The sequence below is a fragment of the Egretta garzetta genome, unplaced genomic scaffold, assembly GCF_000687185.1.
Source record: "Egretta garzetta isolate BGI_Z169 unplaced genomic scaffold, ASM68718v1 scaffold628, whole genome shotgun sequence".
Lineage (NCBI taxonomy): Eukaryota > Metazoa > Chordata > Aves > Pelecaniformes > Ardeidae > Egretta > Egretta garzetta.
This window is the reverse complement of record NW_009260535.1, coordinates 81,892-109,151: the sequence shown is the minus strand read 5'-3', so window position 1 is coordinate 109,151 and position 27,260 is coordinate 81,892. Positions and strand designations below refer to the sequence as shown.

Here is a 27,260-nt window from a genome sequence, read left to right as displayed (position 1 = left end):
TCTGCATTGGAGCCTGGCTTGATGTATGTGAGGGTCTTGCCCCTCCTTAGGTGTGATGTGGGCTGAAGACGCTTTTAGACACTTGCATCACTAACATAGGACTCAGCGTCACCATCTGACTTTGTGTCCTCTCCCCAGTCCCAACCAGACCAATACTGTGGACTTGATGCTCCACACAGGAGTTTTCTGTGTAGCAGAGGCACTGGCTGACATACAACCATTTCCAAATGTTTCTGGGGCTTGGCTGGGCACTGACCAAGGGCCAGGCATGTGTCACCTGTTCTGGAAGCTGGAAGATCTGAGTAGCGTGGACATAGCCAGAGTGGGACCATTGGAGGGGCCCTGGACATGGCTGGATCACGGATGGAGATGCTGTCTCTATGCTGCTCAAGCAACACCAAAAGCCTGTGGTCAAGACTGAGAACTGGGTTTGACTATGGCATTGGAGACAACTCCTGGTCTGAAGCACTGAAGTTCCAGATCTGGGGGGTGGGGTGTCTTTCCCTTTAGACTTGACCAATAATCAGTGCTTTTATTTTACGGTATTTTTATGTTTTCTTGGATTTCATCGTAGGGACCTAAATCCACATTAAGGCCCTGACTGACATGTGAATGCCCAGTTCTGAACAAATTTTAAACCTTCCCCTTGATGACCTTGTTCCCTCATCCTCATCAGAATTGATTGGATTTAAACTTGTAAAACACCGAGCCTCCATGTGAGTCTTGGTAGGTGTCGGGTGCCATGGTGGCTCCATATTCCTACAAGTCACTCCTAATTATTGGCAGTTTATTCACAGACATTTATGCGGGAGAAAAACTTGCTGTGTGTATGCAAAGCCACTGAGTTCTCAGGGACATTTACTCGTTTGGATAAGCACTGACGGTATATGGACCAATAACGCAGGTGGGCTGGTTATTGGTCATCATTATCATTAGCCGTGGGTTGCAGAAGAGCAGGACCTCTTTCTCTTTCTGTCTCTACAGTGTTTCTGTTACATTGTAGATTATACCTGAACCCGTAATGCCTCTGTCATTTATGGCATTTGTGGTGAGGCGGGTGCTGGATTGACACCACTTTTATAGGGAAGTAGTTCTTAAGAGCTGAGTTAGGTACCCAGCCTGGCCTTGAGCCATGAGTGCAGGATCAGGCTTCCCATCCAACCTGTGAGAAGCCTCGGATAGAGGATATGCGTGGGGGATGCAGCTGGGTTTTGCTTCATTTAGGAAAAAAGTTGGTAAATCCCAAGGATAACAAAAAATGGACAAGTTTGGTCTTGTAGTAAGCTCCTGGTAGTGATGGAAAGATAAATGCCTTCTATCATGATTTCTTCTGTGTGCAGACTTTGGAGTAAGGAACACAGTAAGGATGAGTAATATTTGTTGCGTTGGTTTTTTAAAGTTTGGGGTTTTTTTCTGATTTTGTTACTATTGGTGCTATCACAAGACTTTTCATAGACTAAACAGTGCGAACGAAGTGTACGGTTAGAGGACAAATGAATTGCTGTACTATTTCAGTTCTTTTTTAACCCAATATGTTCAAGCACTGTGCCACAATTAATCTACTAGAGTCTTCCTTCTGTCTTTAAGGAAAGGGTTAATTTTATGTGATTGCCAGTAAAACCAAGCTGTTTTCATGATGAGTCTGTAATAGCTGGGTGATAGACTGACTTAACTACTGCTTGCTAAATGCTGGGTACCTTTCCCTGATTGGCAGCTCCGTAAGTGGAAGCCCCTCGTTTCCAATCTGTCCTTGGGAATAGCTGTGGAGTAAGGGACTTCATTAAGGGATCGTAAGGCTGCCTCATAAAACCCAGCAAATACGCCAGCAATGGGAAAGGAGCGAAGGGGACCGAGCGCTCTGCGGTCCCCGTGAAGAAAAGCAGACATCCCAGGGCAGGGAGGCATCAGGTGAAGCGGACGTTATAAACACTTTCCCGTGAACGCTGCATCTTCTCAATAAAGGGGTCGTTTAGCCCCTCTACGGCTTTAACAACATATTCCCAGTTAACTTCATGGGTGGTGCAGGGCTGGGAGCTGTTGGCTCATATTCAGTTAATTTTCAAATGTCAGAGCTCATTAGCGGTGATTTTAGCCAAAGACAGTTTGCGAGGAGCTTGGTAAATTTGACTTCCTCAAATAAAATTGAGGAAAGAGATTGCCCTTTTGCTTATTGATTTATTTTCCTGCTTTCACACATCTTCTTTGGGTTTGTGATTCTGATCAAGGGTCAGGCTCAGTTTCGCCCACTCAGGGATTATGGTTCTCCCTCTTCCATACACGCCCTCTCTCGCTCTTCCACTCTCTAATTCCCATTTATTTGCCTTTTTTCCCCTCCTGCTTTAGCCTGTGTTTGGTGAGTGGAAGAGGCAGCTTTTGCTTTTGGAGCTGAGGAGAGCTTTTCCCTGAGCTCACCAGCAAGCCCACGTGGGCATGCACAGCGAGGCAGCACGGCTGTAGGTGTTCAGACTGAACTTTGCAAAGCTGGGTAGAGAGGTATGAAACTCTTCCCCTCACTACAAGAAAGACGTTGTGTTGCTGGAACATGTCCAGAGGAGCACAAGGCTTATGAGGAGCGGCTGGGGGAGCTGGGGGTGTTTAGTCTGGAGAAGAGGAGGCTGAGGGGAGACCTGATTGCCCTCTACAATTGCTTGACAGGAGGCTGTAACAAGGTGGATGTTGGTCTCTTCTCCCTGGTAACGGCCGATGGGATGAGGGGAAATGGTCTGAAGTTGCACCAGGGCAGGTTTAGGTTGGACGTTAGGAAAAACTTCACCGAAAGGGTTGTCAGGCTCTGGAATGGGCTGCCCAGGGAGGTGGTTGAGTCCCCAACCTTGGAGGTATTTAAAAGAAGGATAGATGAGGTGCTTAGGGACAGGGTTTAGTGGTGGGATGGCAGGGTTAGGTTAACAGTTGGACTTGATGATCTTAAAGGTCTTTTCCAACCTAAACGATTCTATGATTCTATTCTCTGTTAGTTGTAGAGATGACTCAGCCAAGATCGCTCTATGTTTTCCTGTTCCTGGGACTTAGCTCCTTGCTTTCTTGAACCTTTCTGTGCCAAACAAATTGGTGCAGAAGGAGTCGCTGGGCAGTCGGTGTTGCTCTGCAGAGCCTTTTTGGGAGCCCTACTGGACATAGGGGATGAAGGTACCTACTGAGTCAGGGGATGAAGGCACTGGAGGCAAAAACATGGTTTCAGAGCTGAGATGGCCCAGGCAATACTGCAGATATTGAGATTTCCCATGCAGGAAGGACTACAGTCGCTGGCCATGGCGCCAAGCCAGTGTTTATTTTCAGCTCTGGGAGAGGTGGTTGCTGGATTGCCAGGTACTTGAGGGACTTGAAGACAGGTACCGTGGGGTAACAAATTTGGATAAGTTTCTCCAGGTGGTGAGAGCAGTGGCTAGGTCTTTTGGGGTTTGGACCAAGGCACTTCTATCTCCTGTATGTACATCCTCATTTGGGTATGTACCCTAGGAGGGTGCCCTGAAATCAAATCTGCCTTGGGACAGTGCTACTAGGTACCCATCTACCCCCTTAAGCACTTGAATGCATTCAGATGCTGGGGTAAGGATGTGCCAGCAAGGGTCCTTGGGAAAAGGACCCTGGATTTTACGTCCTGCCAAATGATTAACAGGCAGGCAAGTGGGTGGGGGGGAGGGCAGATAGGGAAAGCCATGGCGTGTCCATTATTTCAGGGGATCTGCATGCCCGACAAAGATGAGCTGTTACACAAGACAGAGGGGCGGCTTTATAGCGCAAACAGCAGCAGCTTGTGCTTTCAGCTCAAAGGCCTCTCAGTTCAGAGGGCAGCGTGCTGGCCGGGAGGTTCTCTCTCACGCCAGCCTCTCATTTTGTTGTTTGATTAAAATGAAGTTTGGGCTAAAATCTCTTGAAATGACAAGAGTGTTTACTGTCCCATAACGTGTGTGATGCCGCTCTTCAGCAGAGGCGTACCGGGTCAGTCCAAAGTGCACTAAATTAACTTCAGCTGCCTTCTGGCTTTTGTTGCCATGCTGTCTGCACCCCTGCTGAAGCTGCCTGTCCTGTGCCACTGTGAGCTCAAACTGCTGCAAAAAAAAAAAAAAAAAAATTAAAATTAAATAGATGGAAGCGTTGTTCCTTTGAGAACCTGTTCTAATTTTAGCTCTATAAAATAAAGGTATTAAAGTGTACATATCTGCTGTAGACATGTCCTCATTTGGAAGGCGTCTTGTGCCAGGAACTTTCTCCTATGCTTGTGCAGCTCCTTGCACAGTAGGATCTGAGGGGTTATCCCGATTTATTGCAATTGCATCGACACCCTTGACTGCAGGGAAATAGCATGGGTGTTCCCAGCCTTCTAAATGCCACTTAATGCTCAGATTCCCATTAAGACTTGGCAAATTCTGCTCGAAGTGACAGTGCAAAGGTAGCTTTTAAAAGGCGTGACATCTTGCTAGCCATCATAACCCCCTGTTAACCTATTGCTTATGTGACCTTTTCTGTAAGAGTCCCATCTTCACCTTTTTACCTTTCTGGCAGATAAGTGTTTTTGATGATGACAATAAAGATACCGCAAAGCACTTTTATTCTTGGTTGCCCCATCTGGGCTGTGCGTTTGATCCGAACGGCCGGCGTTCCAGTCAGATTGCACTATCAGATGGAGCTGGCTCTATTTCCTGCATTATTCTTCCTGGCTGTACCACATTATGCAATTATGTTTGCATTTAAACCTGAGCACTTACCTGTAATGATGCTGTAGTTCAGTACATGATACATTACAGCAGTAGATAATGCATACAGATAGGCTAAGAAAGCATGTTGTTGATGTGCTAAAACTAAACAGGACATTGCATTTGAAAGTGGACTCTGAAAGCTCGCAGATTAGGCTGAGCCATTTAAAAAGCTTGCATTACTGAAATAACAGCCACGCGGGGTGAAAGCCTCTCCCTGCTGGGCAGGTACAGGATTGAAAGGGCAGTGCAGGCTTCCCCAGTGTTGCCCTTCGCTCTCCATCGCAGAGGTTTGCCACCGGCACTGCTGGTTGCTGCCAGCCACTTCTGCGGGAGCAGGATGGTCTCCCCAGCTGCTGGGAGGCCCAAATCCTGCTCTCCTATAGCATAACGTAAGCACAGGGCAATGAGGCGATTTAGAGAACAGAGGGTGCCTCCGTTGCTGGGCAAGCCCCTTACACCTGCGTTACACCTGTGTTACACCTGCGTTACACCTGCTCTTACACCTGCAATGAAGACACAGCCTTAGGGAACAGATTCTGAGCAGCTGGTTTGCGTTACCGTGCCGTTACCAACACAGACTGCTGTGCTGTTCTAGGGAAGTTAGCCGGCTTGGTTTAGGCGGTGCTCAGTAGGTGGACAACAGACCCTGGCTCCCAGTGTTGGGGGTGATGGTTATTAAAGCTTGCCAAGGTAGTGAAGCTCTAACCTCCCTTAAGACTTCACTTCTGACAGATAAAGAGAAGTGTTGTAGTTTAACCCCAGCTGGCAACTCAGCCCCCCCCAGCCGCCTACTCACTTCCCCCACAGCAGGATGGGGGAGAGAATCAGAAGAGTAAAAGTGAGAAAGCTCATGGGTTGAGCTAAAGAGGGAGAGATAATAGGGAGAGCAAAAGCTGTGCACGCAAGCAAAGCAAGGAATTCATTCCCCACTTCCCATGGGCAGGCGGGTGCTCAGCCATCCCCAGGACAGCAGGGCTCCATCACGCGTAACGGTGACTTGGGAAGACAAACACCATCACTCCCAACGTCCCCCCCTTCCTTCTTCTTCCCCCAGCTTTATATACTGGGCATGACGCCCTATGGTCTGGAATAGCCCTGGGGCCAGTTGGGGTCAGCTGTCCTGGCTGTGCCCCCTCCCAGCTCCTTGTGCCCCTGGCAGAGCTGAGAGCTGAGAAGTCCTTGACTGGTGTAAGTCCTGCTCAGCAACAACTAAACCATCAGTGAGTTATCAGCATTCTTCTCATCCTAAATCCAAACCACAGCACTATGCCAGCTACTGGGAAGAAAATTAACTCTGTCCCAGTTGAAACCAAGACAAGAAGACTTTAGTAACTTCTCTACCTCTGTGCAGGGTACCACGTTGGAGCAAGGGTGCAGATTTCAGAGAGTAATAACTTTCAACACTGCTGGATCGCATCAGTTCCTAGCCTGGGAAGGAGAAAAGCTGTATAACCCAAAGGAATTTCTTTGTCCCCATTCAGGTCCTTCCTCTCATATGCCCCCCTGCTCCACCAGGTATCGGCAAGCACATCGGTTTTCCCTTCAACAAAACAGGGATGGCAACCTATGGTTTTCCTAGCAGGTAACTCTTTCCATCATGTTCTGTGGGTCTGTGGTTGGAAGGAGCTATGGCAGGGTGAGTATCATCCTATTTGTTTGAGAGAGGATATATAGGGGACAACAGTAGCACTTACAAAACCTCTTAGCTGTCATTTCAGTGTTGCTTATAACGTTCTCAGTGGTAATAGAGGTTTCAGTGGAGCACTACTGTGATGATAATGAGGTACTGTTCAAGATATACCTGAACCTCTTAATGAAATAGTGAAAAAAATCGTAGCAGAAGGAGAGAAGGAACATGCCCACTTACAGTCACTTAAATGGCCCCGTCGCTTTAGCTGCGTATATGTGAGAAGTGGCTGCGTATATGGCAGTATGAGTGCTTGTCCTTGGATCGTGTGGTTTTGCTGTCTGTATGCTTTATTTTATGCATAGGATATACCAAGTTGTAGCCTACATGAAGCATTTTCCCTTTTCAAAGCACCTCTTAGTCTTTGCCTGGTGAATCGCTGCAAAATCCTTGTATTCCTTATGTCCCCATAGGGGCTGTGTGAAAGTCAGGGGATGGATCCCACAGCAGTGCTCGGACCTCCAGCCCACCCTCACAGCTGATTTGGGACTCTCATAAGGGGTTTTTTCTCTTGCTCGATGCAAAACCCCCCATCATCATCAGATCTCCACTCACACAGTTGGGGTGGATCAGCCTCATTCCTCCCACCCCATTTACTGTAGCACTCATTCAGAAATCCTTCTTGCTGACACGTAGGCATGTAATTTGATTTCTTTTCCTGCAGGTGGTTGGAAAATTCTTAAGCTAATCTTTGTATTTGCAATATTTGCTTTCAGATTAGTTAAAGTAAGTCAAGATCATTCAATTGTGAGACAATATTTGCACAGTGCACGCTGCAAAGTCCAACACAGTCACCAGGCTTGGTTATTCCACTTGTGTAAACAACTGGATGTTGCAATTTTCTCATTACCATTAAATTGCCATTTTTAATTTGTCTCAGAAGCCTTCATCCTTTGAGAAATCACTGGTTTAGAGACATGTGTAAATTATGTGTGCCCTTTAACTGTGCTCTGGAAAGGGAAAACCAGTTGTGTTGTATCTAAACTGGAAGATTGCACTGAATTCCCTGATGTGTTTACATGCGCAGGATTTTCATGCAAGTTGGGCTTGAGATTAAAGTACTGCACTGGGATAGCTTCCACTGAAATAAACCGCCTCTGAATATCAGGCCATAAATGAACATTAGGAAGACTCTTGTGAATTAGCAATGAGTTACTGGGCAAAAAAATTACATTTTGTGAGACAGGGCTCTTCATGCACTCCAAGACATTTCCTCTGCTTCCAGGGTGTTTTCCTTAATATTTGAAGTTGAAATTTCTGATTCTAGGATCGATCTCCCACCATAGCCTTCAAAAAACCTCAAGAGACCCAAGAACAACACTTTAGGACTCACATGAGTGTGGTAAATAGACCTGGACCTTCCCATGGGTCTCATGGTTTGTTTAATCATGGAATAGCTTAATACTGCTCATATCCCCCTGTTACTTGCTATTTCACCTTGTATTCGGGTGAGCTTTGCTGCCTGTGTATAGGAAGTTGACTTGTGCTATATCTGGGACGTGCAGCCCCCACAACAGCAATGTCTTTTCAGTGCCCTCCCTATGAAAGCACCATTAGATCTAACTAATACTCCATGTCCTTAATTAAATACCTCCGGTGCAAAGAGCCTTACCTTCTGTGCTTGGAAATTGCAGTGATTACTCCCCTGCTGGAAAAGTCTTTTTTTTTGGTGGTTGTTTTTTGAGTGGTTTCGCTGGTTTGGTTCTTTGGGATTTTTTTTTTTTAACAGGAATTAAGCTGTTTCTCATGCCATTGTCCAGTTGCAAATTGGCCTGAGACTGACTTGTGCCATGGGCTCTGACCTCCGAAACTGCCCACTCATTTTTTTCCTGAACTAATCAGCTAGATGAACTATTTACAGTTGGCTTTTGAGTCTTCTCACTGCTTTTGCGGCTGCCCCTGTCTGAGTAATTAATGACAGCGTGGCTTGTTTATGGTCTTGACTTACTAATGCTGTTGGCTGCAAATGCATTTTTACCTCTGGGACGTGCCAGTTTCCTGGTTCTAGTCCCACCTCACCAGCCCAGGTCAATTTTTTGTGTGTAAACAGATTTATCCTGTAATAGTTGGAGAGAGACTAGGGTCATTCATCAGTCCTGGAGAGAACATGCCCAGCCAGATTCTTCTCTTCTTATGCTTGTGCAATTCAGCAGAAGTCAGAGAGGTTCCCGCAGGACTGCTAAAAATTAAAAAAAGAAAAAAAAAGAAAAAAAAAAGAAGGGAAAGTAATCCTTTCTTTTTAATTCAGGGTATAGTCAGTCTCAATTAGAAATAACGGTATTGGATAGTGCCCCCCATGTCCAACCATGTGCCCAGCCCTGATCCTTGTTGTATCAATGCTTATGGTAGTCATTAATGAACGAACTGCTATGTGGCTCTCTTAGGTAGGATAATGCCACCTAAGTTTTATAGCTCGAGTAAAGGGTAAAGAGAAGTTACATAGCATGCAGATGATGCAGATAGTCATAAAGTATCATCTTATGGCCTTGGAAAGGGTTTGTTGGATTATGTTCAAGGCCTATTCTTGTCAATCATGCCAAGTGTGCCAACTGATAAGGGAAAAACCAGTTCGGGCTCCGTCTCTCGCTGGAAACCTCTTACAGACTCTCAATGCATGGATAGTCACAAGCATTCTGCTGATTTCCAGTCTTAGTTTATTCATAGCTACTGTCCTTCCAGTCTTCTCAGGGACAATGTTGTCTTTTGGCATAAATAACTCATTTTTTCCCATTATATTGTTCTCTAGATATCTTTCCTTCTGTTTGGTTTTTAATGTCTGTAAGGCTACTTCCTTAGTGATTTGTGACTTGAGCACAACCACTCCTGCCATGTTTTGTATCATTCATTTCAGAAACTGGAAGAAGACGGTCCCATTATCTATCTACCTTTGTTGCCCAATTTGGTTACCAGTGTCTGCTCCGTTGGGTTAACTGGTGGTCTCTACCATGACATGAATTGGAAGGGAATTTCCTTTCATGCCTCTGGATCATTAGTAAAATTCTTCACTGTTTTGCCAAGGCAGTTTGTACCAACATCTAAAAACTACCACCCTATTACTCATTGCTAAACTGGGATCAGGGACTGTCTTAACACTGGCACTCAGAGAAGGAGGACCTCAGTGGTCAGATCATGTTATTTTCAGGATCATTATCATGTGGAATTGAACTGAGTGAGAAATTTCTCAAGGTCTGAAGCTGATGAACTCCTAGGAGCCAGGAGGCTGTCTTTTCTTTGAAGGAAGGCTGGGAGATATTAGAGAAGTTGAAATAGGCTCCCCGTTTTGCCATGTAATTCTTTCAAAGGACTTTCCAAATGGAACCAGATTAAATAGAAATGATAGAGACGAGTGTGGTGCTTTTACTGAGAAGATGGAAGTAGATAGTCCATTGCAAACTTCTCCAGAGGTTCTCCTTTCATTATTTTCTACTCCCTCACATCCAGCTTAGAAAAAACCTTGGAAATGCCTCAATCAATGGCAAAGTTGAAGTACTGTAGTGTACTGTAGTGAAGTATACATGAATGAAAGTCCTTTAAGGGGTTGCCGATCATGTTGTAAGATCCACTAGACTGCTTTGGCACTCTGATTTCCAAAGAAACTCAATACAGGCTACGGAACTCTTTGAAGGCATCTTCTCTGAAATTGCTGCATGGGCAAGAGAAATCCTGCAAAAACTGGTAACTCTTAATCTGTCTTGTGTGCTTTTCTGAAGTGAAAATTGGCCTTTTTGGGAATGGGAGGGAAATTGTCTAGAGTAGAGAATGGTTCACAGCATGCTGGTTTGCAGCTCTTCTCTGCCAGTTGGTGTTTGCTGCACTCCTGTAATGAGCATTAGATGGTGCCCTCTGTACCTAGACTGCTTCGAGAAGCCTTGAGAAATTCTGTATTCATTATTAGCTTCGACCAGCTTCAGTTTGGCCATTCTTTGATTTCATAGCATAACCAACTAAATCCTACTCATTTCTGTGTGGAAGTCTAAATTGATATATTCTCCTACAAAATAAGGTGTTGTACTGTACTGTTGGTAGAGAGAATACTTTTTCTTGCTGTTTATACTTGGTTTTGCACAATGTAAGGTATTTTCTGTCCTCTTTGGGTTGTCTCTATTCCATCTTTCCCAGGAAGCTGTATAGATGCCTTCATTCTCTGTTAGCAAAATCTTTATATGCTGACGGGAAGGAAAAGATGATTGCAAAAGTCTTGTTTTGGTTTATATATAAAAAAAGGACTTTTTTTACACTGAGTGATGAAGTGCGTGCAGGAGACTGTTCTTATAACAGCAGGATGACAGAAGGTCCTATCATGCTTGTTTCAGGGGTGCTGGTTATAGAAAGGAAGACCTATCTACGCCAGTTGAAATTCTGTAACTTTACAATTGCTGTGAGCATTTTTCAGTTAATTTGGCAAAAGGTTAGAGGCCCTGCAAGCAGGAGAGACAGGGAATGATGCCAAGAGACAGGTTCAGCTTCTTCGGGCACTGGGCAGCATTTTGCATGCTAACTCCACCAACTGTAGCAAATAACAGGCATTTGCATCCCTTTCAACTAAGTGTAGGGGGGAGGAGCCTGCGCCAATTTGTCTGTTTTAATTATAGATGTTCTACCCACCTTCCTAATTGCTCCTTCATTAAGAAGTAGCTTGTTGTTTCTTTTTTTTCCCTAGGAGCTAAAAATAATCAACTTTTGTTTGTTTCTGTAAATATTTTATTTTTTTTTGCCCTTGAGGAGATAATTATTTCTGTTGTTGCATGAACATGGTGGCCAATACAGAAGGAATAATTAGAGCAGATGGCTGAAAATACTTCCCTTGTAAAAGACATCTAATATAATAAAATACCTCCCCTCCTCTTTTGTCTCCTCCAAATATACGTATTTCTTTCCTTCAGGTGGATGGGGGTTGGGCGGAGGTGTAAATCTTTTCCTGATGTATTAAACCGAGGAGCTGTCAAGAGTTCACAGCCTGGAAAGTGAGCTCCCTGTATCCATCACTAAAATTAAAGTGTTTTCAAATGTGGCATGGAGTCCTGGGTCTACGGCGTGGGGAAATATACGCTGTACTCCATCACTTAAAATGTTAACCTTGTCTCTCCATGGTGACTGAGGACAGGAACACTTGCTCTCCGTACTTACTGGTTAAATGGCAATCTGTCAGCACCAAGGAAAAGGCTACCTTGTGGGTGTCAATCTCCGCTGTGTCTGCAGCAATCGAAAGCTTTGCTTGTTTGGGGCCGTGCATGCCAGGAGGGGTGCACCTTCCTCCTGCAGAGATTGTAGGAAGCAACTGGGAGAGTTTCTTGCACGTGAAGGCTGGTTGCTGTTGCGCAGGAGCGGTGCTGTGCTCTGCGCCTTAGTGGATGTGTCCAGGAGAAGGGATAAAGCTGGCTATTGGTGGTGGAGTCGGTGGGAAAACCCTCCTGACTTCAGATTCCTCTCCATGGCCATGTCGCAGATAATCCTCAGCTGAAACCCACAGCCCAGAAGAAGAGAGAGCGTTGAGCACAGCAGCAAGCAGAGCCTGTGTTTAACTACACCGCTGGTTGTTGGTTTGGTGTTAAAATTTCTTTTTCTGATCCGAGGATGAGGCCTTTTGTCTTCATGTCTGTAATGGCTGTTGCACTCCTCTTTTTTGGGACCGCACTCTAAAAACACCCCACCTAACCAAACAAATTGTAAAGTTACCCCAAACTGAGAACAAATGATCTAGACTGTGCCTAAACAGGATTTTCTCAACCTTTTAAAACCCAAAGACTGCCTTACATTTTGGGGAAGAGGGAGTTAAAAATCACCAGATAAACATGTGCTGTGTTGGCAGAATAATCATTATTTGACAAAAATTTACACGAAACCTTGAAGGAGTGGTCACTTCCGATCCCTCCCCTGGTGACTTGTTTGCCAGCCCGTGTGAGAATGCAAGTATATCACTTATTTATTCATTTGTTGCAGTTGCTGCTGCTGTTTCTGAGCCCTGGTAGTCACAGGCACGAGCTGAGAAACTGGTACTGAGAGCACGTGTCCCCAAAGGCTGACATAAAGGCAACCCCAGGCTGGCTGACAACAGCAGCAGCCAAAAATATAAAATGGAAAGAAATCTGCCTGAAAATGGAAAAAGAAAATGCAGCAGGGAGGAAGGGGATAATGTGCTGAATTACAAGGAGGCTGTGCATCTTTCATTGCATGCTATTAAAATATTATTTCATCTTTACATAATTCATTCATGTTTTTGGAGCTCTAATCGGGAGGGAGTTGATGATACACCCCCAAATTAACCGGTGTCATACACAAGCTGTGGGCTCGGTACCTAAGATGTGGGCTTGAAATGGTTTGCACATGACACACGTCAAGTGGGTATCAGAGACGGGAAGAGATTTGCAGGACTCTGCTCATTGAATTTTCATGTCAGCTCCCCTCCTTGGTCCTCGTGCTCTTTGGTACCCCTGGAAGAACAACTGGCTCTTTAAGGGTTTTCAGTGTTTGTGATTTCCCACCCTCCTGAGGTTTCTCCCCGTATTTTGCAGGCTTGGTTCCCTACTGAGATAGTGGCATCTGCTGTACTGGTTTCAAAATGTGAAATGCTGTCAGGGTGGGTTTCCTACGGATGTCTGATATGAGGGCACATCCTACAAAAGTTTGGGTGTCTGTTTTAAATGTTCAGCTCATGCTATACTTGTGTCCTTGGGGAAAACACCAGAAGGGTCTCTTGCCTCAATCTAGCTACTGATTTTCCTGAACCTTCATAGAAACACAAAATCATTGAATGTTTTGGGTTGGAAGGGACCCCTAGAGGTCACCCAGTCCAAGCCCCCTGCAGTGAACAGGGACACCACTAACTAGATCAGGTTGCTCAGAGCCCCGTCCAACCTGGTCTTGAATGTTTCCAGGGATGGGGCCTCCACTACCTCTCTGGGCAACCTGTTCCAGTGTTTCACCACCCTCATTGTAAAGAATTTCTTCCTTATATCCAGTCTAAACCTGAACCTTGAGGGAATGCAGCTCTTTGTGACCTCACTGCTTCTGTTAAACCTAGGTGAAGCTGGCCATGTTTGAGTGAGACCACTGATAGCAAGACAGATGCAGAGATGTTATGGTCTCATACGCCCTGTTTCCTCCAAATCATCTTTTCCAACTATCTGGTATGTGCTGGAGCCAGCATGAAGCTACCTCCTCACTGCTGCAGCCAGCCAGCTCCACCTTCATCATTCAGGGCTCATTTTATGCCAACTCTGCTCTTCCCCATCCTGACTTTCAAGCTCCCTGTTATTTATTGCGCCTTGTGCTGAAGCTGGAAAAAAACACAGGAGGAAAATGCCCACCACTAGCCGCTGATGAGCAGCTTTCCCCAGCTCTGCAGGTTCCTCCTGGGTCATTCAACAAGCACGCATGTGTCACCGAAATCGGGAAGAATGAACCTCGTAACACCAATGTAGTGTTAGAAGGCAGGCATTCTTTATTCATGGCGCCGGATGCACGGGGGATCGCTCCACCTAACGTGCATACCATCAAGTGGCAACTTGTCCGTTTATATGTAGCAAAGTATTACATATGTATGAATTTTTCCGATATGCCTATACATATGCATAACCTGTCTCCGCTTTGTATTAAAATTAGCTTCAGGAGGTCATTTCCATAAGTCCCTCCCCACTGCGCCTGCTCAGTGCCTCCTGGTGGTGGTCGTCGGGGGTCGTGGGGATGAAGGCCGATGGCTCCTCTTCATCACCGCTAGTAACCCCTTGTTCTTGCGCAGACTCAGTTGCTCCTTGGCTCTTGCCCAAACTGCAGGGTCGGTGTAGACCAGCTCTTGAGGTAAACACCTGGTTCTTATCAAAAAACTGTCCTTTGTAAGGAGCCACAAATCTTTCTACATCAATTAGTTCTCATTCCTTCTAGTCTGGCAACCTTGGCAAACCATTATTATCTTTTGCTTCATCCCCTCCCGATTCTCCCCGTCCTTGAATAGGGTTCTAAATTCACTAAGTAACTATACTACAGACTTTAACAAAGCAACCGCAAGCTAGACAAAGCTAATAACAAAGCAACAGCAAGCTAGACAATACTAATTTTAGCAAAGTAACAGCAAGCTAGACAATAAGGCCTAAATCTTATGCATGTGAGCCGTTTTACATTTGGGGTCTTTTTGACCCTTAGGGTATCACATGGGACGGGTGCTCAGCCATGACCCTGGTGCTTGCAGCTGCTGCTGATTTTCAGTCTTACTGAGAAGTATTTAAACACCATAGCTCAAATGCTGGGTGCCAAACAGGCGGAAAAAAGAAAAAGGAAAGAGTTTTGCTTTTATGAAAAACCAATGAGGGAGATGTTATTTTCCTGCTTAGCTGCAGGCAGAGGGAGAGGAGATGGAGTCTCTTCATGATGAAGATGTTTAGGACATAGCCATACAGCCCTTCAAGAGATAAGATGGCTGTCTCACTGGTTTTTCTTTGGAGTCTCAAGTGAGTCAGTTCATCCCAGCAGTTGTGAGACCAGGCTCAGCCCACAGGGCAGCAAAGTCCCCTATGCCACCCTTGGCATGCAGAGATGGTGGTGTTTGGTGTCTGTAGGGTCAGCATGGGCTACATCCTGTCCCATAGTGTTAATGGGGGAGCTAGACAAGACAGTCGTGGTAAGCAAGGAGGTTCCTCAAGATTACATGGAGGGAAATTAGCAGGACCAGGTGTGGGCATGGATTTCTAGAGCTGTGAGTCTGTCACCCACCCTGCTTGACGAGGGATGTGCAATTAGTTTATGTGTGTATTAGTGTTTTCTAGCTAGAAAGGGGAACCATCTTAAAAAAAAAAGTCAAATTCATAAGAGAGCTCATTTTTCTGGACTCTTGTAAGACTTCTACCAACAGTTTACTAAGTTTTTGGTGCTAACGAGAACAACAACCTGGTATATTCCTTATGCCCTTGCTTTCCCATTCGAGTTAATTGGAGGCTTCTAAGTGACTTTGGAGGGTTAGAATGACATCAGAGTGACTTCAAGCCATTTAACAAACCTTCTTAGCAAAATGTGCTGATGGATCCCACCATGTCACAACTGTATCGAGCAGTGTTTAGCTAGCAGCATTTGTTGGGGTTGTGCCGGACAGGAATTTACGGAATTTGCAATTTTGTGCTACAGTTGGCTTGATAAACAGTGTATCTGGGAAATGTGTGCCTTTCCATGAACTGTGCCCTCTTCGGTCCCCTTCTCTGAGATAAAAACCTGTTTATTTAGCTCTTTTTTTTTCAGAGAATCTATTGTATATCCTTGTATATGGTGTATAATCTGGTTCTGGAATTTTGTCCTAAATCTCTGAAATATATAAATATATGTTTGCAAGTAACAAAGATGAAACTTATTACACTTAGGAACCATGGAGAAATTGTACTCTGTGCAGCAGTTGTGTACAGATGCAAAGGCTTAGCTGTACTTCTGTCAAGATCAAGTGGTTCACTCCCCCTGATGCTGGGGACTCAGTTCCCCAGGTGTTTTCATTGCATGCGTGTTAATTCAGTCCCAGGCTTCACTCTAAATTGGACCAAGTAATTCCCTTTGTATGGAAATTGTAGAATGGGACAGGGGATACAAAATACCAGTATCCATACCCTACAGACAGGATGGACATGAACCAGTTGTATCATTTAACCTGGGAACCAACACCTTGGTTGCAATTCCCCAATGCAAATAATTAAGAGAGTAGTCACCATATTATAGTTATCTGACTGCTCTAGGTGCTATAAGAAATGTTGTATAAAACATCAGGCACATAAAGCTAAAACTGACAATAGCACAGTCGAAAGAATAACTATCATAACACCACCAGTATTGATTCACCTAAACCGCAGCTCCGGAGCAAACGCTTTAATGCACATGATGTGCTCTGACTGAAAATGGAGTAACTATTTTTTGCTTTTGTATTGAGGTTATTCTTCCCACCACTGTTTTGGATTAGCACAACCCAGTGAGGACCACAAATATTTCAATGTCTGGTTTCCCCTGCTACCTCCTCAGATGAGTTGAGGCTGGTTTTGCTAGTTCATGTGTAGTCCAAAGAATATGTCCACGCTTGTGCACGCATGTCCATGCAAAAATGTGCACACATTCCTGAAGAAATCAGTCAAACCTTCACTGGGAAGCGCATGCTTCAAGTTCAGAGGTAAGGAGGAACACTGACTTGAAACAGGCCGATGTTGTTTTGCTGCTGCTCATCACGAGTCAGTCTATTTGCTGTTTTCAAGTTAATCAGTGCTTTATTCGGAACTGATGTGCAAGCCATTGAAAGGAGAGGTGATGATAATGCTGCATAAGATGAGGGAGCTGAAGAGGCATTTGAAAGGAAGAGTATCTCTCTCAATGTGGACAGGTGGCAGGAGAGCCTCTGAAAAATCCTGTAAAGCAAACTATTGCCCATCTAGCTGGATGTTTTAATGCTGAACTCTTCAGGCTATTTTTATGACATTGCCAGGAATTAACGTGCAGTTCTGCTGTTCGAGAGGCAGAGAGAGACACACACCAGGAAACCTGCAGAATTTCTGCAGCCAGACCGGAGGCAAGCCCCTTGTTACCCAGAGCAGAATGAGACAAGAGGCAGACCCCAAATTACCACAGGCATTTCCGAAAGCCAAGAGCCTCTCCAACACCAACGTCCCTCCATCCCTTCTCTTGATGTGGGATCTCCCCAGGAAAGCAGCTGGCATGGCATTGCATCTCCTACGCCACGCTCTCAGCAAGCTGGCTTCCTGAAGGGTGGGAAGGGGGGAGTTTTGAACCTCTCTGGTTTTTTTTTCTTTCCAGCTTTCCCTCCAGTTTTGTGGCCGATGGGACGAGGACTCCAGCTGGCCTGCTGGCCACCAGCCGCGAGGTGGCGATAACGTCACGATAGAAGAAGGTCGGACCCTGCTGCTGGGGACCACCACCACCAACCTCAACCTGCTGCATCTCAAAGGTCTGCAGAAGTGGGGGTTCAGTGCTCTTGTTCCTCCCGGGCTAGACTTTTTCATGGTCGTGATCTCCCCTTCACTTGCCCAGCTCCTACATCGAAGGAGACACATGGTCAAGCAGGCTGAGGCTGCTCTCGGTAGAGACAACAGGATGGTGATGGGGGACGGGGGAAGCGTTTAATTATTATGTATGCAGAAGGCATCGTTTATGCTGTTTGAGGCATAATGACAATATGAGTAGGAAGGCTTTTTTTTTTTTCTTCTTTCCCCCAGCTACTGAAAGCGCTGTTATCCTGAGTGGCGTTCAGTGATAACGGCAGCGCTGATAACAATAATCAACTCTGTTTTGTTTGGCATCTTTGAGGCAAGCGTGTTGCAAAAGCCTTTACAAAATTAATGATGTTACAGAATTACAGGCCACAGCTACCAAATGCAATAAATAATCCAAGATCCTAGAGCATGGCTGGTGGAGAGTAAATTACTGAGCACAATTATGGGGGGAAACACTGGGTTCGCAGTGTTCACGTACCCTGGGGTAGACTCAGCGTAAGTGTCAGGAGGTATATCTCTGTGGGTGTCAAGGTAAGAATTAAAATTACTTGTAGTTCAGTGCCAGAAATACTCCTCCCTGGAAATTAGGCCCTGGTTGTGGAAACTGTTGTGCACAGGCTTAGTGTTAAGTGAACGAGTTGTTCTGGTGAAATTAAGTCTCGAAGTTAAGTCTATGTGTAAACCTCTGCTGAAATAGAGCTCAAAAAATAGAAAGAGGAGGCTTTATATATTTAAGGACCTGGATCTTCTTTTCTGGCAAAAATTAATTTCTATTAAAAGGATGTTAAAAGTATTGTTTTTTCACTGAGATGATGATGGAAAACATGCGTTTGACAATAATCTTTTAATCTAACTTTAAATGATCATTCTATAACGAAAAAGCTTTGCAAGTTTACCCCTATTGTGAGAACATTTCCAAAAAGAGGTTGAACTTGCTCAGTCTAGGTTAAGAGATTTTCAAGAATTGCTACACCAGGCATCATTCTTGGTTTGTTTTTTTTTTAAAAAAAGAGCAAGAATTTGAGATTTAAAAAAGTGTTATCTTTTAGTACAATTTTCTTCCCTCTCTTCCCCAGTGAAAATCCTAAATCTGGGTGATGCAAAATTCTTCTTAACCCTGGTGTGATCACGACATATAGCAGAGGAGATAGGTCAGAGCGCCAGATTTCTGAGACTTTTGGCTGCAAACCTGGATGAGGATTTTGGGGCTCAGTCTCTGACTTTGTGAGGAATTGGGGCTCAATATTGCAGCAGAAACCCTTTGAACTTTGAGCCTACTCAAAGGCCCATTTGATCTATGAGTCAGCACTCATGAAGCAAATGGAGGTCTGACTGAATTTAATGAAGTCTGGAGCACTATCTTTACGGCTTCGGCTCGTCTGACATTCAAATAATTTCTCCCTTTTATCACATTTTCCAAGAACCCTGGTTTATAATGTAGATTCAGTTAAGAAAGCAGCATTAAAATATTCTAGATGCTATTACTTTCTGCCTGGCTGCATGCCAAACATAAGGATCAAATATTTTAAAAGCAGACACCTACATGGTTGTTGTTTATCTGAGCTTCATCTTTGCTAAAGTTTCCGTGTTGCATCCACCCCCACTTACACAGGTGCTGCCGGCTGTTTATCCTTGGATTTGGAGTTAAGACATGCTGAGATCTACTCTGATCTGAGACTAGGTTGGATTCATCTTTCCTAACCTTACTTTTCTTTAACTTGTCTGGTGCAGGGGAGTTGTTTAGGCTTCTGTATCGATAAACACACACCACCAAAGACTTGTTCATCTTAGGTATTATAGATACCCATCTTAAGGTGAATCACAGATAGGTGATCCCCTTAGAGTAGCAACTACATGGTTCTGTGAACATTTCAGATAATTGCCAAGCTTACTCAACTGCCAGACAGGCATGACTATAAGCCCCTAACCTGTAGGCAGGTGTAGATATGTGCTTCAATCGAAGCATCCCGTTCCTATTCTATCTGGGGACTTTTTCTTAGTTGGAACTGGAGAATGGGATTAAATATTGTAGTTCTGCTCCCTTTGGCTTTCATGACTCAGCATCAGACTGTCTGTGCACTCACAAGCTGAAAATATAACAGACTTTATGGATGAAAAAGCCCTGTAATGCTGAGTCCACTCCTCTGCGAAGACACTTTATTTTCTGGTGCTGTATCCAGCAAACCCAACACGTGTTTACAGGTCCATTTCTTGAAATTCCCCTATTTTCAGACACCATGGGGATTTTAAATACTGTCTCTGTGGTGTCTCCTTATGATTTTGACATTGCAGAAATTGTTTAAGGAGTATTATAACGAGGATGTCAACTATATGTGCAGCCTTAAAGTCACCCTGCTTTGGCTGTATTAATATATAGCCAAATACATATAGTGGTTCTGGTAGTGCCCAGACTGCCTGGACAGAAGATCTGGAGTCCAAAGCAACAGAGAAATAGGATTAGGCATCTGGGTCCTGCTCACTGCCATGAGGGCTCAGCAGCTTCTACTTCCCCCTCAGTGAGCAGAGCATGAACACGTGGTTATCGGCAGTGGAAAGTTTAATAGCCAGACTGTGAAACTGCTCAGACAGTACTGATTGGGGAAGAGATACAGGATAGACAGATTCTAGATAACTCTGTAAATTCAGCAGATTGCATTTATTTTTGTAATCCCAACATCACAAGTATGGAAATATTTATGATAACCCAGGACAGATGGAAATTTCCTTTGCGCAGAGCTTACACTGGAGTAACTCCTTTGTGTTTGATGGGTTGATATCTCAGACATGTGCTATTGCCTTTGTCTGAATTTATAGTGCTCTAGGGAGACCAAAAAAATCTGCCTGGTCTTTCAGAAATACCTCGGGGATGAATTTTGGGGTGACGCGGCCAATATACCCTGGTGGGGTTGAGGATCCCCAGTTGCCTTTGCAATGGCAACTTTGAGATGGCCATCCTTGCAAGCATAAGGGAAGAGATTGCTTTGGCCCCGACTCTAGAAAAGCCTCAGTATGACTTGTCACAAGCTCTCACTTGTAGGCATCTTGGCAGCCCTGCTGAAACCAGCATATCAGTTCCCTCTTCCATGGTCAGACTCCAGGCTGAGGTTTTGAAAAGGTCTGACCCACTTCATCTGCCTCTAAAAACTGTGCACTCAATTTCCAAAATATCGTGTTTGGGTTTTTTTCAAACTATGAGATCCTATGAAAAAAAAACCCAAAAAGAGAATCACAAGCCCCAGAGATACTCATGATATTGTCAGTTATTACCTCGTTTTGAAACCATGTCCAAAGAGCAATGCTTATCCATCAATGTTTTGGATCTCTTGTAATCCTTGTTCAGATGAGGCTGTGGCTAGAATGGAACCTATGAGTAGATCAGGGGAGGAGACAAATCCAAATATTGATTTTTCTTGGCTTTATCTTAGGCTTTCTTGCAAAAAGTATAAAATACTAGCTGATACACCTGCATAAGTAGTTGTCAAATAACTAGTGCTTCGGTCACCGCTGATAGAGACTGGGTTTGAATTTGTTGAAAGGAAAAAGCTTTTCCCTCTGTTTTCCTGTCTATGGCATCAACCAGTCCTTAAACCTCGTTTAAAATCCCTTGTCAGTAGGCACGGTTGGAAGCTGCTAGTGTTGCAGTGTTTTCTATGCCACTTTGCTCAACCCATTTGGGATGTGCATTGTGATACTTTTTGCAGCAGTTTCTAGTTCATATTTTCTTTTTTTAATCAGGCAGAGACATTACAATTAAAATACCGTAAAAGCGATTCCAGCAGTATTGCAATAAGCATGTTTTTTAATTAAAGAAAGAACATGGGATGTACAAATAGTACCAGCTAATGGGAAATTTCATCCAATGTATTTTTTAATTGAGATTTAAAAGGAAGAAAAGTCAACCCTATTTCTCCCTGTCGCTGTGTGATATTTTCCTATGTTGTTACAGTGAGGTGTACCAAGTCTGCAATAATTACAGTCTCAGAGCCTTAAAGTCCCAGCTGTTTTCATGGAAAAAAAAGCAGGCTTTGGTTCTTTCATTTGTTAGTAATTTTTTTTCACAGGAATTCAATGTTATTCACTACAGTGCAATTCACAGATCCGGAAATTCCTGGAGGAAGGGGTTTAAGGCCCCAAACTTGTAGCAATTTGATTTTTTTTTTTTGGTTCTTCCGCCAGCTGTAAACCCTGGTTCATCTTTGAGTACGGCCTGCAGGTTTCTCTTTCCCATCCCGTTTTGGATGGGCTTACAGCATGTACATTAGACTCCCAGGGCTCTCGCTTGCCAATCAAATTGGTTTTCTGCAACTTTGGCAGCTCTTGAGACTCTTCTGGGGCATTGCAGGATCAGCAGATTAGTGGAAGGTAATCCCAGCCGAGGAACCGAACACAGCTCCTGCAGACACCAGGCTGCACCATCCCCTTCCTCCACTCACTGGCATGGAAGGAGTGTGCTCATCACCTATAGACTGGAAATAATAGCCCAAGGACCTATGTTTCCATCACACCTCTATGTGTAATGCTTACTCTAATGCCTTCACGAGGCTCACCTGGAAGCTTTCTTCATTAGAACCTAGATGATGGGCCATGATACATGCTGTCAAAGCCACCTAGGAGTGTCCATACTTCTTCTCCATCAGGTGAGTTCTCCTCTTCCAGATGCATCGAAGGTGTTGCTAAGTGTCTTGGAGGCTACGTAAGAGCTGAAGAGGTAGAAGGACTTCTTTGAAGGAGATATACCTGTGGCAGTGTCTTCAGGGCTGCTGATCTGAATTGCCTTTGCCTGGCTCCTGTGCTCTAAGGGAAGAGCCCAACCACTACAAGGGAGCATGTGCCACTTGAGCAGATGGCTGTGAGCAATGCAAGCCAGAAAACACAGGCTTGTTGGGCTTGGGAGACAGTTTCTGTCTGAGAGTACTCAAGCAGCTGCTGGTTCCTCGCCCAGGGATAGACTAAGGCCTCCATCCAACAAAATGCTGGAATACAAGCTTAACTTTTTAGCATGTTAGTGAAGTCCTGGTGGGAATACACAGGCATTTGCATTCACAGCTAGTTTGGGATATGCACCTATATATTATGAAAGTGGAGGAACATACACTGGGAGGTGGAGAATGAGTTTTGGACTCCTGGTTCAGGCAGCCTTTGGGATGGGACCAATATAACAAACTTCTTTTTTCCTTTGCATCTTGCTTGGCAGTGGTCCAGGCTGCAATCAATTTTTATGGCCCATCTGAAAGTCATGTGAACTTGTAAACAGGGTGCAGGAGACAGGTCCATGAAATAATCGATTGTTCTTATTTAAGGCTCATACACTCCATATTCCTCTTCCCGTACACGGGAGGATCTTTGTCTTCTTTTGCTGCTTGGAGGCTCTACCAGGCACACCCTTGGAGCCAGAGAATGAGCTATAAGTGGGCTGCCAGCACACTGCAGCCTTGTTGTGCAGGATCAGTTGTTTCAGTAAAGATATTCCAGCTCCAGAAGTTGCCTCCTGCTGTTTGCCACTCAGGGATGCTTGCCAGGAATATAACTTCTCAGCTTAAGCCTGCCTCATGAGGGATCCTGTGGCTTTGTCATGTGAAACACCGAGGGAGAGGAACCTGAAAGAGCAAGCGGAAGGTTGTGGGAATATTAGTTATACATGGCCGTGGTGTGCCCCCAGGACAAACAGAGCAGGTCTTCCCTGCACAGTGGTGGGCGAGAGTAGTCCAGTTGAGGAGGTGACCTTTCCATCTGCAAAACCGGTACAATCAACATCTCCTTTATGCATTATGAGAACATCCATGTTAGAAGGATTTTTTTTAAAAATGAGGTTTTTGAGAAGGGATATAAGCTGCTGGTCTGAAAGTGTGAATATTCATGACAGAGGCCAGGAGAAACTTCCCACAACAATCCACACAATCCTCTTCTCCATCATTATTTGTTCTTCTGTTCTTTTTTTCAGAAGCGCACGATGCAGCCTCTTTCCATAGTAAATGTTCTGGATACCCAGGCTGTGGCATTGCACAAGCCAGTCCAGGATGCCCAACAAAGTGTTAATACCTTACCTTTCCAATTCCTTTCCTTTTGGGTTCGCCCTCCACCATTTCCCAAGGACTTCAGAAGATAAATCTCTTTTCACAAAGAAAACAAAGTTCTGCTAATGGCATGGTGGTGCTATAGTTATTCACACAGCAGATTACAACATCCACCTTATTATCACGTTTGTTTTCCTTAATATTTCCTTTTTTTTTTCATTATTTGGACTGGCTGTTTCTCCCCTCCTGTGGGACAGAGGGAGTTGCCTCCAGTTTAGTTTTTCTCTCTTTCTTTTCCTTTTTTTTTTTTTTTTTTTTTTTAGTAAAGACAGATAAAGAAAGATTTCTTTTCCGGGCAGTGAGGTGGAGGCTAATTGCTGGGTTAATTGAGAAGAATGGTGCTTCTGATGTTCTCACAAAGTATCAAATAGCCTCAACATATTTCTCCCCCCTCTCCCTCACTCCACCTAAAGAGACCCATTGAATTTGCACATTACTGTACAGAAGTGATTATGGGTTTAATTGTATTTATTTTGCTTGGTGGGGAGGCCATCATAACAGTAGTTGATTGATTTTTATAAAATCACCCTCAAGGTCATATGTAGGACTTTGCTTTCCTGTGCAGCCATAACAAACAATTTGAGGGTCACAGCCAAAGGCTCAGTTGAGCAATATTCTTGCTTTCTGCTTTCAGAGAAGAGGTCAAGTGCAATAAAAGAAGGAAGCATAACTTTTATTTTCTTTTAAAAAAAGGGGAAGACAATCTTGTAAAGCAGCAGCTGTATATTTATTCTGACCCAATGGAAAGCACAGAAATACAGAGAGCTGAGGGTTAGAGGGACGATATGCAATTTTTTGACATAAGTATTTATAAGTTTGACTAGAGTTCGTTTTACACTTAGACTTGGTAAATGGCTAAATGAATGTCTGCTAATGCTTTCTTTTCATTTCTGTGATGATGCTCTTCTTGATCTCCAGCAGTTGAACTTTTCTTTTTACATTTTCTTTTTTTTCCTGAAGACTGAGTGCCTTTTGGCTTTGTTCAGAAGCTTTGCAAATAGCCAGGGGACAACAGCATTCCAGTGTGACCGTGAGCGTAGCTGATATATCTGTTTCTTATGATTACGTGTTGGGTCTGGCTTGCTGCTTCTAAGGGAAAGCCAAAGTGTCATGTACAGCAAATGCCTCCTGGTGGTCTTGATCTTGCAAATCTTTGCACCATTGCCAAGTGTGCTTGGGTTGCCATTGCATCTAGGGACAGAGAAACCCAAGAGCCAGGCAACAATCCTCACCCTCAAGTCCAATTATTATTATCCCTACACATCCTAATCTTCACCCAGGGAGGGAAAACCTTGTTCCTATGTAGGGTTTTCTCCAAGAAGGGTCAAACCTGCAGGCCAGGCATGGCACAGCTAGTGCTGATGCTGTTGAAACACGTTGGGACTATTGCTCATACTTGCACCCAGTGCAGAGCAGTTACCAGCATCCAAGCTTATCAGACACCTAGAAATCCACAAAAGATACGGAAAATCTTTGAATCAACAGAGAGAAAAATCATTCAGGACAACTGACATGCAGTTAGCCTATTACAGGGAATTTTAAAAAGAGGACGAAAACCGAAAGGGAGATAGAGAACCAGTCATAGAGGACTGGTGATATGTAAGGAGGCAGACAGTGATTTTTAGGAGCTATATGAAGGTGAGCTACTCCTGGCATGCCAAAGCCACCAGTGCAGAACTGGTATTAACACTCATCCCAAAAATATTAACACTTGCTGGTCAAGCTGCCTCTTGTTTTGCATTCCCCCATCCCTGTCATCTCATGGGGGGCTGTGCGAAGAATTTGAAATTTCTAACCTGTCTTATAGACAACTTGAAAATTTTGGATGAACAAAATGTGGCTGAAACTTGGGGAAAACTTTTGGGGAGGTTGTTTGAGGCAGAACTATGATTTTGCAATCAAAAGACAGGGCAGCTTTGGCTACCAGCCTTCCTGGTTCAGTGGTACAGACGGCAGCAATTAGAATACTCATTAAAAATTGTATGAAGAGAAGTGGAAATAGAAATTACTGTATTTCAGTGGGAACAGAGCATAGGAAGTCAATAAAGACCTTGGGGAAGATGTCTTTTTTTTTTTTATATTAGGAATAAAATAAATCACAGTGATTTACAGTTCTATTTCTAGATTGAGGTGATAAAATTATTAACACTGCTGCTATAAGGCAAATGTATTTAATAAATATTTCTGTTCTCAGTATGTGAAGGAACAGGATAGTAAATTATATCACAAGAGGAAGACGGATCAGCAGTCCATTTATTACCAAAGAATGTTAATATAATGAAGATGTTAAATAATATCTTTCAAGAATACACATTCTTAAATCAACAGGTCCAGTCTCATTCAAGAGCTTTAAAACTGGAGGAATTCTGTGGCCCACAAATATTAATTTCAGAGTACATGGGAAATTACGGAGGGCTGTAGAAATTCTGATATTATGTCAGGTTCCAGATAGGTAAAGGAAAAAAATATTTGCTGCTTAGTCCGTTATCAACCACAGGTCAAAAGGGAAAACTGGAAGAATTTAAATGTTACAGATGACTGAATCCATAATTACTAACCATAAGAATATACTGAATGACAGGATAGAAATTTTATGGAATAAAAGACAGAAAACTTTAGTTCATTTTCTAAGAAAATGGTAAGATTTTTTGGTAAAGTTAATTCTATAAAACGTATGATAGCGTGATGACTAACTGGGGGTCACCTGCCAAGATCTCCTGACAACTAGCAGACATGGAATGTACTAACTCAGAAGGTAAATTGTTAGTGGGGAACCATTTTCATACCTACTTGGATACCACTGCACATCATCGATGATCTGAAAGTAAAGGGAGAACCACCACAGATCACATTTTGTGAATGCCATTCAAACCAAAGGCAGATTTACACAGCTGAGAAGAAAGCTGGGCAGGGAGCAATTAGGAGTGATCATGAAAAGGATCAGAAGTCAGTGTGGCCCGAGGATGCCCACCTGATGCCTCAGTGTAACAAAGAGGCAAAAAGAGGTGGTATAGTTTTTTACTGTGAAAAGCAAGAGGCAGAGTGTGGGGATAAGCTAGTTTTGCCTCTCTAGGCAGCACCAAGAACAGTGAAGGAGCAGAAGAATTGGGAGGTCTGGTTTTCCAATTTCAGAAGGATCACTGGGCTGTGGGAGAGGATGCACTGCTCCATGAATTGAAGATGATTCCTTGCAGCGGGACTCTTAAAAACATTATCAACCAGTCTGAATGAGGGCTGGGATTTGATTTTACCTGTAAGTACTTTCACAGAAAATGTGGTTTTCTACACCTCTCTGCTGTGCAAGGCAGGAGGGTGCAAAGGGAACCACTGTCTGAAAGCTCATCCTTGACAAGTTAAGATTGGAAATAAAGCAGAAATTGTGAACTGTAAGAGAGATTAGCTGTTGAGAAAGATGATCATAGAAAATGGTAGAGTGATGTCCCCAAGTCACGTAATTGATTGTCTGCCTTTCTGGGGGGTATGCAGCAGTCAAACACGGATGACTTGACTTCCTCCAGTTTTTCAACAGTGTGATGTGCACAGACCACCAGGCGATATGATCTAATGGTCCCTTCAGTCTGAAAATTAATACCATTTTGAGTATTATCCCAATTTCAGCATAGCATGTTTTGTATTAAGAACATTTCATTTTTCTAGAAGTCTCAGATGTATCTCAGAATCACAGCCAGATTATTTTCTGTTGTTTTGCATGAAGCAAGCTGAAATTCATGCTGTTTTATTACAGGGTATTCAGTATAATTTGTAAAAGCACTATATAGGGAGCTTAACAGAAATACATTTGTATATAGAAAAG

General features: G+C 43.9%; 1 protein-coding gene across 1 annotated transcript in view; it reads left to right on the top strand.

The window, feature by feature from the left end:
- PKHD1 (PKHD1 ciliary IPT domain containing fibrocystin/polyductin) overlaps window positions 1-27,260 on the top strand; it is a gene marked incomplete at its 3' end in the record, with an annotated part of 174,009 nt that overhangs the window by 72,630 nt on the left and 74,119 nt on the right. The window contains exon 35 of the mRNA XM_009644601.1: window positions 17,176-17,326. Coding sequence (XP_009642896.1) covers window positions 17,176-17,326 — 151 coding nt within the window. The remainder of the gene's footprint in view (window positions 1-17,175; window positions 17,327-27,260) is intronic.